The sequence below is a fragment of the Glycine soja genome, chromosome 5 (assembly GCF_004193775.1).
Source record: "Glycine soja cultivar W05 chromosome 5, ASM419377v2, whole genome shotgun sequence".
Taxonomy (NCBI): Eukaryota; Viridiplantae; Streptophyta; class Magnoliopsida; order Fabales; family Fabaceae; genus Glycine; species Glycine soja.
The window spans coordinates 8,198,656-8,211,481 of record NC_041006.1 but is presented as its reverse complement, the minus strand read 5'-3'; the positions used below and the strand labels follow the sequence as shown (position 1 = coordinate 8,211,481).

The 12,826-nt window shown below is 39.2% G+C and overlaps 1 protein-coding gene across 1 annotated transcript; it reads left to right on the top strand.

Annotated features, from left to right (window-relative positions):
• The first annotated feature begins 538 nt into the window (after window positions 1–538).
• Window positions 539–12,378, top strand: LOC114412275 (AUGMIN subunit 6-like). The gene is made up of 13 exons (XM_028376101.1): window positions 539–984; window positions 1,061–1,117; window positions 1,211–1,305; window positions 2,629–2,779; window positions 3,151–3,276; window positions 3,409–3,565; window positions 4,017–4,077; window positions 4,161–4,422; window positions 8,962–9,087; window positions 9,782–9,940; window positions 10,041–10,287; window positions 10,676–11,155; window positions 11,656–12,378. The coding sequence occupies exons 1-13, from the start codon at window positions 769–771 to the stop codon at window positions 11,694–11,696; spliced, it is 2,178 nt and encodes a 725-aa protein (XP_028231902.1). The 5' UTR covers window positions 539–768; the 3' UTR covers window positions 11,697–12,378.
• Window positions 12,379–12,826: the final 448 nt, after the last annotated feature.

The window sequence follows — 12,826 nt, the reverse complement described above, 5'->3', positions numbered from 1 at the left end:
GATGGATTGAAATTTAATCATCGTTGTTTCTTTGGGTAAAAATATAAATACAATTATTGTGTTTTCTTATTGAAAACTAATATTTGAAATCTCAACCTCAATCCCTTTTTATTGTTTTGCAAGTTTTCTTAATTTCCATGTTAATAAACTTTGCAGCATTACTAAAGTAAAACTGTTTTTGAGTTATTATAATTATTAGATTACCATAATAACTATTATAGAGGGTTGGTAATTACAAAGTTTTTAGTGTATATAGTATACCGTGCGTGCGTTGCACGGGTAGGACAACTAGTTCCTCTTATTCAAATTCGACGAACAAGTCTGAAGTGTTACTCATCCGTGGTTGGGTCCCAAGCACGACAAAACACTCCACCTCCCCTAACCCGAAACGACAAGACGTGCAACGATACAAATTCTGGCCGGCACCGAACGACGTCGTCGTGCATTTCCCGAGGCAAAAGTAAAAAAAAAAAAACCCAAACTTCCCGAAATTCTAAACGCACCCCTACTTTTCAAATTGAGGTGCCGCTCCGCAATTTTGCACAAACCCAGGGACCTCCTTCCCTTCCAAAAATACTCCAAGAAAACAAAAAACAAAATCAAAAAACAAAACCACAATTGCACAACACGATAGAGCAGGATCAGAGAGAAGAAAGAAGCAAAAGCAACCGAAACACAGAAGAAACAGAAGCAAAAGAAGAACAAAACAAACCAACGAAGAAGAAGAAGAAGAAAAAGAAGAACACGGAGAGAGAGTGTGTGAAGGTGATGACGATGGACAGAGAGAAGGAGAGAGAGATAGAGCTGGAGAGTGCAATGTACACGAATTGCTTGTTGTTGGGTCTGGATCCGGCGATCATCGGAGTCGGAGCCTCCAACGCGACTCCTCGGGTCGGGCATTTCCGTCACTCGAACCCTAAATTGGGGGAACAGCTTCTCTACTTCATCCTTTCCTCTCTCAGAGGCCCAATTCAATCCGCAAAAGTATATATATCTATAATTTTGCTCTTCGTTGTTCTATGATCTCTCGCTCTAACCTTCGTTTTTTTCGATCTCGCAGGATTTCGATAAGGTCTGGCCGATTTTCGATTCCGCGCAGTCGCGTGATTTTCGTAAGGTAATATCCATTTCTGTTTTTTTTTATTCTCTCCCTTTTTTTTTTTGAAATTGAGTGAATGCGTTTGAATTGTGTTGGAATTTGGTTGTGTAGGTTGTTCAGGGGATTATTAGCGAGCTTGAGTCGCAGGGCGCACTTCCGAGGAGCAATTCGAGGGTTTCTTCACTTGCTACGTGCTGTGGACCTAGGTTAGTGTGTTTTTGTGTGATGGATTGTGCCATGTTGTGTTGATATGTGTTTGTGTGCTGTTGGCTGTCTTGATCCCTGGGAGTACGGGATACTGAGGGGGGAAAGTGAGTTTAATTTAAGGGTTTGACCTTTTGGGAAATTGGTTTGTAAATTGGTGCATTGTTGTGGTGAGAGGGCAAGTGGTTGTATTTGTTAATGAATGAATGGATATTTACAAAGTTCAGGGAAATCATGGACAATTGTAATCTGCTGAAACTTTAATAGAGTAATTTTGAAGAATTTCGGACCTGAACTAAGTAGTTGGAGGGATTGAGGGACTGAGACTTTTTCCCCTAAATAATACCATTAAAGGAAAAGAATCCTTTACTGAGGCATTGAGTGTTGTTTTATGATACTGAGTGCTGGTCGGTCAAGAGCTAAAAAGAGCATAGGCTAAGTGTTAGGGAAGTGATAAGGAGCAGCAGAAGACATACTCAAGGAGAAAGAACCAAAGGTGCAAGCAGGGGTGCAAGTAGCAGGAAAGCCCAAAAGGAAAACTACAAGGCCTAAGTACCTGAAGGGTTACGCATGAGGGCAGCTCGGGGATTTCATCTTTAGCATTAGCAGCACCAATATCGTATCTAGCTTGATTTGGAATTGTCTCCTATAGCTAGACAAATACGACAAATTCTGTTAGTGCAGAATATTCTTGCATGTAATCCAATCCCATTCTGTTAGCAAGAGTTCTATAAATAACTATGTAAATAACCAAATAAGGCATGAATGAAAATAGCAAAGTTTCCTTTCTCCCTTAGCTTTCTTCTTCTTCTTCTTCTTCTGGAGGTGCTGACCCTCGAAGTTTAGCTTTTAGTTCTCAGCACGTAACACTAAGAGATGAGGACATTGCGGTGATGTGAATGAGTGAACATGCTAGACAAGATTGAGAGTTAATTCATTTGAGAGAAGGTAAGTGTAGAACTTGTTGAGGAAAAGACGGTAAAATTAGAATCTCACCTAAAATTGTTTGTTCATGTGAGAAGAAGACTATTAGAAACCCTAGTAGTAATAGCTGATATGATGGAGAATAGCCCAATATTACTGGTAGATAGAGATCTTGAAAAAACAGTAAGTGAAACCAATAAAAAGGACTTAGATCTAAATGTCCTTTCTATAGAATTGGTTTATATGACTTTTGGATCCATAGAGTGCTCACATCCACCTAGTGGAAAAAGGCTTTTGTTATTGTTATAGTAGTCTCATATGGTAAGATGGTAATGGAAGCTCATTGTTTAGATTTTGTTAAAGACAGTTCCGAAGTTATTTGACTGTACATTTTGATGTAGGTTTGTTGAGCTTCTATGGCAACTTTCTTTGCATGCTTTACGAGAGGTTCATCGACGGACATTTACTGCTGACATATCTTCTAACCCATTGCCTGCGCCATTGACTGATGTAGCCTTCTCACATGCGGCTACTCTACTTCCAGTTACAAAGGTAATGGTGATATTCCATGGCAGTTTAGTGAAGGATGAATTGACAATCATTATGTGGAATATGTGCGTATGTTTAGCATATATGCTGTAGAGTGCAAAATTGTCATTCCAAATATTTGCAAAAAATGGTTGTGCTTCTAGTGTAATTGCTTTTTGAATCTGAAGTCCTTTGAAGTCCTAGAAAAGTATCAATACTACTTTGCCTGTGTATGTCCTTTGAATTTTGTACTACATTCTCATTTGCTCATGCTGATAAAAATGGGTAAGAAAATAATTTTTATTTTTTTCTTTATTTTGTTTTTCTTTCATGTTCTTATGTGATGATGTCACTTGGCCTTTAAGTAACTCAATTGAGTCTTTGGTCTTAAACAGGCAAGAATAGCGCTTGAAAGAAGAAAGTTTCTTAAAAATGCAGAAATGGCTGTACAGCGGCAGGCTATGTGGTCTAATTTGGCTCATGAAATGACTGCTGAATTTCGTGGTTTATGTGCTGAAGAGGTATATCAATTACTGAAGGCTATGCACCAAATCCAGCTTATATATGTTATATATATATTGCATATCGTTCATATCCCCTCTCCCCATCAAGAATATTCTCTAATGCAATTATAATGTAAAACCTGAGTACAGGCTTATTTGCAACAAGAATTGGAAAAACTGCATGACTTGAGGAATAAAGTGAAGTTGGAAGGAGAGCTCTGGGATGATCTTGTATCTAGTTCAAGTCAAAATTCCCATTTAGTTTCAAAGGCTACTCGGCTATGGGAGTCTTTATTAGCTCGTAAAAGTAAGTGTAAAGATTAATCTTCACTCGCTCTTTGCATGTCTAATGGATCATGTAATTCTAGTAAGTTTGATTTTGTTAAGTGGTGCTAGATAATTAATTATATGTTGATTGGTTGGGTTATATCTTTACAATTGTATTATTGTATTTATAATATGATTTTGCTCTTCTAATTGGTGTCTAACATGCTCGTGCCATTTTTTGTGGTATAGCCGGACAGAATTGCAAATTTTCAAAGTCTTTTATTTTTCCTTTTTCGTTTCTGATATGCTCATTATGTTTTCAATGAGTGTTGATGATAAACCATTGGTACTAGGATCCTTGCAATTTAAGATATTAAGGTTCCTTGCTTAGTCTCTCCGTGACCTACAATACTCTGTTTGTTATTTTTTAACTGTTTTATAAAAAATAAAATAAAAAACTAGCTTATGATGATATTGAGTTTTTAATACAGGTCAACATGAAGTTCTTGCATCTGGTCCTATTGAGGACTTGATAGCTCATCGAGAACATAGGTAATGTAGTGATGTAGCTTGCCTTGCCTGTCCGATGCATGTAGACCAAATTTACCAGCTAACTTTTTGATACAAAATTTCAGGTATCGAATCTCTGGATCATCTTTGCTTGCAGCAATGGACCAGAGTTCACAAGCTCCTTATTCAGATGTATTATCTGCTCAGTCTGGGGATTTGCCTGCAATGGATAACAAAGAAGAGAATGATGGATCACATTTCAGCAATGAGACATTGACAAGATTGGATGACAGAACTGGAAGAGCCCACCAAACTGTTGATGTAGCTGAGGTTATACGGCGATGGACCCATGCCTTGCAACGTATCCACAAACAATCACTTCATTTGGTATGCTCTTTGCAAGCTTTTCTTTAAAGATGGTACCATCTGCTCTTATAATTCCTTCCTTTCATTGATGTCTATAGTTTATGGTTTCCAATGACAGAAACACTGTTATATGTTTATTTAGTAATTCGGTTTGAGGCATGAGGGTTTCATAAACTGCCTTTATGAAAATCATTAGCTAATTTTAACTTTTTGAGCATGGCACAAAAAAAAACGAAGAAATTTCAAGAACTAAAATCAGATTATAATGAAGCTCTTCATAGTTGTGCACTATTTTCATTTTTTACTGAGATATCAACTGTGATATAAGAAATTTATTGATGTTACTTGTGACCATTGCCTGTGTCTGACACTGTTATATGTTTTTGCATTAACTAAATGGCTTTATTTTTGGGATATGAAACCAAACAGTTTTGGTTATATTATTTGTTAAATATCTTGATTTTTGTCAACCCTTGGGCATGCATGATTTTTATCTTATCAGCTAGCAATCTAGCATTTTATTTCTTTCGGCATTATATTTCTGTGATAGACCTATGAAAATTATAAAACTTTTTTTTTTATCAGCAAAGATATATATATATATAACTGAGTACCAGAGGTACTAAATTACAAAAGTTTTGTTACCCAAGCTACTGTTCCAAATCAGACTAAATGGAGTCTAGATAGGAACCGCAGCCGGGCCTCACCGTGTTAGTGAAATCTAATGCTAATCTATGTTTCTATTCTTTACTAATACAAAATCCCTGCTCTAAGGTTACTAGACCATTGGTTAAAATGCATTGAGAAATCCTTCTCCAAATGCCTCAGCCATGTTCACAACAGGAAAGCATCCTCATCAATCAATTTGTTGCTGTGAAATGATTCATTGGAGAATATCATCTTATTTCTTTGCTGCCAAATAGTCCAAGTCACTGTCACCCACCAACATTTCCACCTAGTAGCCCTAATCCCATCACCCATTATATCTCCATGGTGTAGGAAATGCTGTCTTGGATCTTTCAGGAAAGCTGCAGACTTGTTCACCCAGGATAATGATTCCCACCAAATAGGGATGACTCCATTGCAATGGAAAAACAAATGTCCTGCTACCTCTTCCGTACTTCTGCAAAATGGACAGCTCCTATCCATTACCTCTATTTGTCTCCTATGTAAGTTTATTTTAGTAGGCAGCCTATCTCTAAGTAGCCTCCATGCAAACACTGCAAATTTGATTGGCATCTTCAGCTTCCACAGCTCCTCAAAAGTCCTATCCTGGATCCCCTCAACTGCTGCCCCCCTCATTAAAGTGTAAGCAGTTTGCGCCGTATATCTCCCACTTGGATCTGTCTTCCACACCCACTCATCTCTTCTATGTGTTTGGATAGTCTTCCTTTCAACATCTTTTAGGAAATTGACAGCCATTGGTATCTCATTATCGAACAATGGCCTTCTCCATGATAAGTTTCACTTCCTTATATCCTCCCATCCAGCATCAAGCAGTCAAGGATCCGGAACGGCTTTGGGCCCAATCTACAAACTTGGACCTAAGCACAACCGGGCAATGGTCAGAAAAGTTCCTATCCATTGGATGTTGAGTACTTCCAGGCCATTTTGCAAGCTATTCTGGAGATACTAGAAATCTGTCCAACTTGCTTCTTGCAGCTCCATTGGGTCTGAACCATGTGAATTTTCTTCCTACCCATGGTGCTTCCTCCACCTCCAGTTCATCAATCCATTCATTAAACTCTTTGATATTACTCTCCTCCATCCCCCTTTGACAAACTCCCAATCTTTCTGAGGGACCTCTGATGTTGTTGAAGTCCCCCAAAATGCACCAAAGTCCCCTATGATTTTCTGTTTTCAGTTGTTTGATGGCCTCCCATAGGATTCTTTTATTTTGCATGTCACATGGCGAGCATATGGTTACAATATGAACATGCAGTGCCTCCTTAATCCACTGACCTGTCAGCCAAATGAAGCCATTTCCAATAACTTTCCTTTCTAATTTGAATGTCTTTTCACTCCACATGCATAGGATTCCCCCTGCAGAGTTAGTTGCTGGCTGTACCTCCCATGAAACTGCTGGATCCCCCCACATTGCTTGGCACATTGATTTGTCTATTGTATCCTTCTTGGTTTCCTGGATACATAGCATGTCTACACTCTCTTTTTTAACCAATCTCCTTATTGCTGTCCATTTCATCCCCCTCCCTAACCCTCTCACATTGTATGTGATAATATTCATGAGTTGTGGCTCCTATTCCCCACTTTCTTTGCCTCTTTCCTGTCTCTATCCTCCATTGTCATGAATTTCTCCGCTATCCTCCCCTGGTCTTCAACTCCCGTTGCCCCCAATTGTTTTGCGAGTTCCCATATCATTGTTGCTTCTTGCTTCTCATTTCCCCCTCCACGTGTCCCCTCCTCTACAACCTGATCTGTTGTTTCTTCTTTATTATCAGTGCACTGTCCTTCCTCTTCTCTGTCCGAGAGCTGCTGTTGGTGTGGGGTGGTTATACTTTGTTGCTGCTACATTGGTCTGCTGTGTCCTTATCCCTCCCGACACCTGACACCCTGTGTTCCTCCATCTTGATTTCTTTCCTTATATGGGATATTGACTCTGGTCTCCCTCAATTTTCCTGCTACCCGTTCTGCTCCCTTACCTCCTACCTCGTCCTCTGCGTTGTTATCCAGGATCGCCCCTTTTGTCTGCAGGTCAATACCCTTACCCTTTGGTGCTTGTGATTCAGGTGGACCATTGGATAACGGCGAGCTCCGTTCTTCGACACCCACACCCCCTGAGCTGGTGGTGGTCCGTCGCGAGCCAGCAGTGTTTGGCTGTGTCTCCGCTACCCACGTGCCACCATTGAACTCTGTCACATGTGTTTTCTCCGACGCCGACGACCCCATGAAGCTTCCGTCGGAGTCGATTTCTTCCGAGGACAGCGTAATGCTGCTTCTTCTCCGCTGCCACGTGTCGGTATTGTAGCCACATTCCTCTAGTATGCATACCTTATACACCTCTGCACCTATGTGAACTTCTACAGTGTGCTGGATGTCAGGTTGCCATGGTGTTTTCACGAGCACCCGTGCTCTATCCATCCGCCGTCGTTCCTCGGCATCATCGTCAACCTCCACCAGCTCTCCCATTACCCCCACTATCTTCTTGATAGACACCACATCCCATGCTATGACTGAGATTTCCCAGCACTGAACCCAGGCTAGTCTGTAGCTCGGACGCAGGCTTGGTGTCCATTTTTGCAACGAGTAGAACAAAGGGACGGTGCCGTGGCCATCTTCTTGAATCAATTTTCCTGCTGTTGCATTGTTTAGCCCAAATAGCAAGACCATGTCATCCCCCAGGTACTTGGTTGAAATATCCACTCCGAAATCCAACCTCAGTTCATCTTCCACCTCGTCAAAAGTCGCTGGGTTCGTCAATCTCCCTACCCATGCGTCACTAAGCCACTTCAAAATTTCTGCAGAGGGCTCAAGGTGTACTGATGATAGCCTCCTTTCACAGCTGTGTACTGCATGTCTTTTCCTTGCTACCACCTCCGCGTAGGATGCTTGGTTTGTTCTTGCTCCTCCTTGGATATGACGAGAAACCTCATTCTCATTCATATTCCTTTGCTCGTGCTGTTTATCGTCTGAAGTTATCTTTCCTCCCTTGTGTCTCCTGAAACGTGGAAGATTGACATATAACTTCATTCTTCCAATGACAATACTGTCCAGTTGCCTCTCCAACATGTGTTCGTCGTTTACTCCTTTGAAACGAACGAACCCATACCTTCTGCCGTTCTTATTTCTTTGCCTGGATATGAATACCTCCCTGACGTCTCCCCACTTTTTGAATTGGCACCACAAGTCCTTCTCGGTGATGTCGTCGGAGAAACGCGTGAAATAGAAGGATGATATCTCATTTCGATCCCTCCAGTTTGTCAGGTTATAGTATTGTTGTTGCCCATCCCTTGTCCTGGTTTGTGTCTTTTGAAAACCCGCTCTGAACCTCGCTCTTTCCCTCTCGAATGCCTCACCTCTGAGCCTAACTCTCTCCCATCCCCTGTTTCTCTCACCTCTCATTCTCTCTCTCAACCGCCCAATCATTCACACAATCATATTCAATAGAGTCCAATATACTTGTGATGCACACCGATTTTCTGGTTGGTTAACATTCAGGAACCTTTATAGCCAACCCCCCTTTCTTCACTTTCTAAAATGAGCTGAGTCATGATAAAGTTCTTTACTAAACATGTGTTGTTTGATTAATGAGTAAGTTGTCCCAAGTTTTTTTTAATATATTTCTAGCAATATATAGTTGATGCTTATTGCTCATAGTCCAACCTCTTGAAAATTAAGATAATCAAACTTTGTTGCACCAAATACTTGGTGATTAAATTTATGTTGTAATTATATCTTATTTCCCCTTTCCCTACACCTACAGATATTTTCTTTATATTCAGTTGAGAATCACAATGTCCTGTAGTAAGTTAATTCATGTCATATTGTTATTCACTCTTATATGTTACTTATAGAAACATCTAACCATAGTATGATCTGTAGGCAAAAGCGAATGATGGAGAGGGTCCAGATATATTACGCAGTGCACAGGAAGGTGATTCAAGTGGCCATGCTGAGTCTTTAGCAGCAACCCTTGCAGAGCATCAGCAGCATTTGGCTAGCTTCCAGGTAATGCATTAAAGTATGCTTTAAAATCTACTGAGTGGTAGATCCTACCTAGGTTGAAGTGATTCCAAATGCAGCTTCATTTTAATAGTCAATTAATTATGATAAAGCTTTTAGACCAACTTGATGCTTTTATGCTGAAGGAGAAATGATGTCCTTAATACTTTGACACTACTTATTTAATTGATCTTTTTGGAACTTTTATTGTGCAGAAAGTTACATTGATTTAATGGAAATTTTGCTTTTCTTGGGCAGGTGTTGTTTATTAGAGTGGATAAAAAGTTGTTTGGGGATCACTTTAGCCCACCTTTTATGTATGAGGGATTAAATTTTTGCATTTTTTTGTGTTAGTGGACTGTATCTTTTAAGATGCAAACAGACTTTATTTTCCTTTTTTGCTGCCAGCTTCTTGTATATAATTATTGCTATATGTCTGTGGCTTGTGTATTAATGCAAGTATATGAGTAAAATACCAGCTAGCTTTGTCCTTTGCTATTCGGCGAATAGCACTGGCTATGGAAGAGTTATATTCCCTTTATCAGTTAGGTGCTGGTTTTACTCTTAAATGTTGATGTATATTTTGACTATTTCTTCCTGCTTTTTGCAGTAAGGGTTGAGTGAGTATCTTGCACAGAGTTTCCTATACTTGAAAGATTCCTCCCTAGGAATCTCACATAGTTGCGTTTTTCATTTGCAGGTGCTTATTAACCAACTCAAGGATGTTGCTCCAACCATACAGAAGTCCATATCTGAGTGTACAGAAAAGGTTAACTGTATAACCTCCAATTTACCTCCAACGAACAGACCTAATGGTCGGTCAACGTCACCTATCCAGACACAGAGTAGTGGGAGGATGGTATTCTACTATTTTAGTATAATTTGATTGATGCTTTGATGTCTTCACAATACCATGTCTGATTTAACCCTATTTTTCCATGTCACATTATATTGTTCAGGACAATAGCAATGATGATGTTAGCGATGTGACTTCTAGAATATCTAATATTCAGCTTGACAAGGTTTCTGTTAGTCCTCCCACTTTAAAGCTTCCTCAATTATTTAGCTTGACTCCATCTTCTGGAAAATCTGGAAATGTCCAAAGGCGGCACAATAATGCTCCTCAAACCAGCCAAACAGAGAACCTCTCTGATAGAAAATCACTGGATCCTCCTTCAAATAACGAAGTAGAAAGTTCAGCTGAAGGTATGTTTTGTCATCTTAAGCCTTTGGTCTAAATGTTTTGTTAGAGCTATAAATCATATTTGAGCCTCCACCCAATAGCTTATGCATTTAGGAGACTTGGTCCTTGACATGGTATAAAAGCCTCTCTGACCAAGGAATTAGGAGTTCAATCCTTGCCTCCATCATCCCCCCTGTTCATAATTCAATTACGCTTCAATACAAAGGAAAGTGAGCTTGTGCACCATCCATGCTTAACCCTAAAGGACTCTTGCTATTATGTTAAGAGATAAATCATGCTTGGGCTGGGATCACCTAATAGCTTAAGCTTTTATTGAAGCTTACGAATTTTTTCAAGGGGATTTCATCAGTGTGTTAGAACACAGTGGCTCATAATGGCTTTGTTTTGTAGATAGTGATAGTTGCTATGTCCACAATTTGAAGAGGTCGGTAAGAGAAGCAGCACTGTCATTGCGGTCATGTAATTCAGAATCGTCACGGGATAGTCAATCTGATGGAAGTTCTGAGCACTTCTTTGTCCCTCTTTCAGAAACTGGCTTTTCTAATTTAGATGCAGACAAAAGGGGAGCTTCATTAAGGAGCAAAAGATTATTTGTATCCCAAATGGATGATTCTTTGCTTGAGAGTCATGCATCTGGTGGGCATGGGGAGAGCAAGTTTGATGAATTTCCAGATATGTTGAATGATTTGGAAAGGCTTTCTGTCTCTGATTACAACAATGTTAATGGTTTTCTATCATATACTGGTTCAAATTCAACATCTGATGCTCAGCGGTCATTTTTTGACTTTGAGGATTCCCAGGATCAAGTCTTCTCACCACCTTTGCTAATGGACTCATCACTTTTGACAGATCCATTTGAAGACTTGCTGGGTATGTCAACACTGTTTTGGTTTTTATTACCTGATTTTTTTAAATGCTTTGCTTATTTGAAATATAGTACAGAGCAGGAAAAAAACTTGGGGGGTTGGGGGGGGGGGGGGGGGGGGGGTGAGGCGGTGGGGTTGGGTGTAGGGATTTTAAAATGCTTCTTTAATGTATGTTTCTGGATTCTTCCCCTCTCAAAAAGGGGTTTCTCCATCTTTCACAGAAAAACTATCATTTGCATATTATTGGAGATATATTCTTCTAAAGCATACATTCATGGGAGGAACTAGGATAAGGATATTTGGGTGGGCTAAACCCTAAAGTTATAATTTATATGAATATATTTTCAGGTTTTGCTCTTTTTTTGGGTTGGGGAGGATGGACATGTATATGTACATGTACTTGTGCCCCCATTGTATATTTATACTGAAAGTTTCTAAACTTAGCAACTCTAAACAACCTCTCACATGTTAGTTAATTGATGAGTTAGAAATTTGTTGTTGCAGCCCCTCTCTCCGAGACTGAAACGGCCTTGATAGACCATTGAAAATTTTCTGGGCAACCTGCAAGACTTCATTGAAGAATCAGCATTACTGATGTGGTGGATTGCTATTCTTTTGTTGAGATATATACTCCATTAACCTTATATATAACACGATGCTTGTATGATTTATTCTTGTTTGATATATTTTCACCATCTATGACTTTGTTGATGCCCTACTGCTACTGGGAGGAACCATGATGAGTGACCCGTGTTCTTCATTGGTGAATGATGATTTACTTCGGGATGAAGATGCTAAAATCCAAAATGCAAGCCTGTGTTGGATGGTGAAGATAGTTTGTCTTCAACCAACACTTGAATTTACATTCTCATTTTCATCCACTGGTTTGTTATTTTAGTCCAACCATTTTCATCTGCTTAAGTAGACTGACGTCCCAATGGGCCTGTTGAAAACAAATTTGTGGATATAACAAATACAGTTCTGGGCTTTCTCTGCATCCCTCTGGCATCCGTTTTAGTCAGTCATCGTCTATCCTTCGATTGCAATTAATTTATGTATTTTGACAGTTGTGTATCTCATGATCTAGGTCTTGTATCTTCGCAATATATCAGGAATGAAACTCACGTCATTTTATTTTACTGTTTAGTGATATTGTTTTGTTTTTCTTTTCTTAAGCAACACTCCACATGACCGATTAGTGGAATATAATTCTTTGATTTAATGCTATGGCTTCCACCAATTGTTAGTTTAGCATATAACAAAACTAAGAACTGCGATTAGATGTTTTCATTTTGGTTGATATGGTAAAGAGATGGACTGGGAATTTTTCATTTGTGAGCTTTATTGAGATGGACCTATCGAAATTCGAAAAATATTATTTTTAATCCATATTTTAGCTTTTTAATTTGATCATTCTTATACATTGTTTGCGATAGAGTCGATAGTTCATAATTGTATGGTAGCAAAATGAGTTATTAAATATGCATTGATGGCTATTTCTTATAATTACTTAGATTCTTTGACTTTTCTACCCCGAAAAGTCAAAATTGATGCGCATTAGAATAACGCTTAGCAAAAAGATAAGATCAGCACGGGGTCATTCAATAATAATTTCTTAAAAACTATTCTGACATTGTTGGGGTCATTGATGATAATGTTAAGGCAAAAAATATGC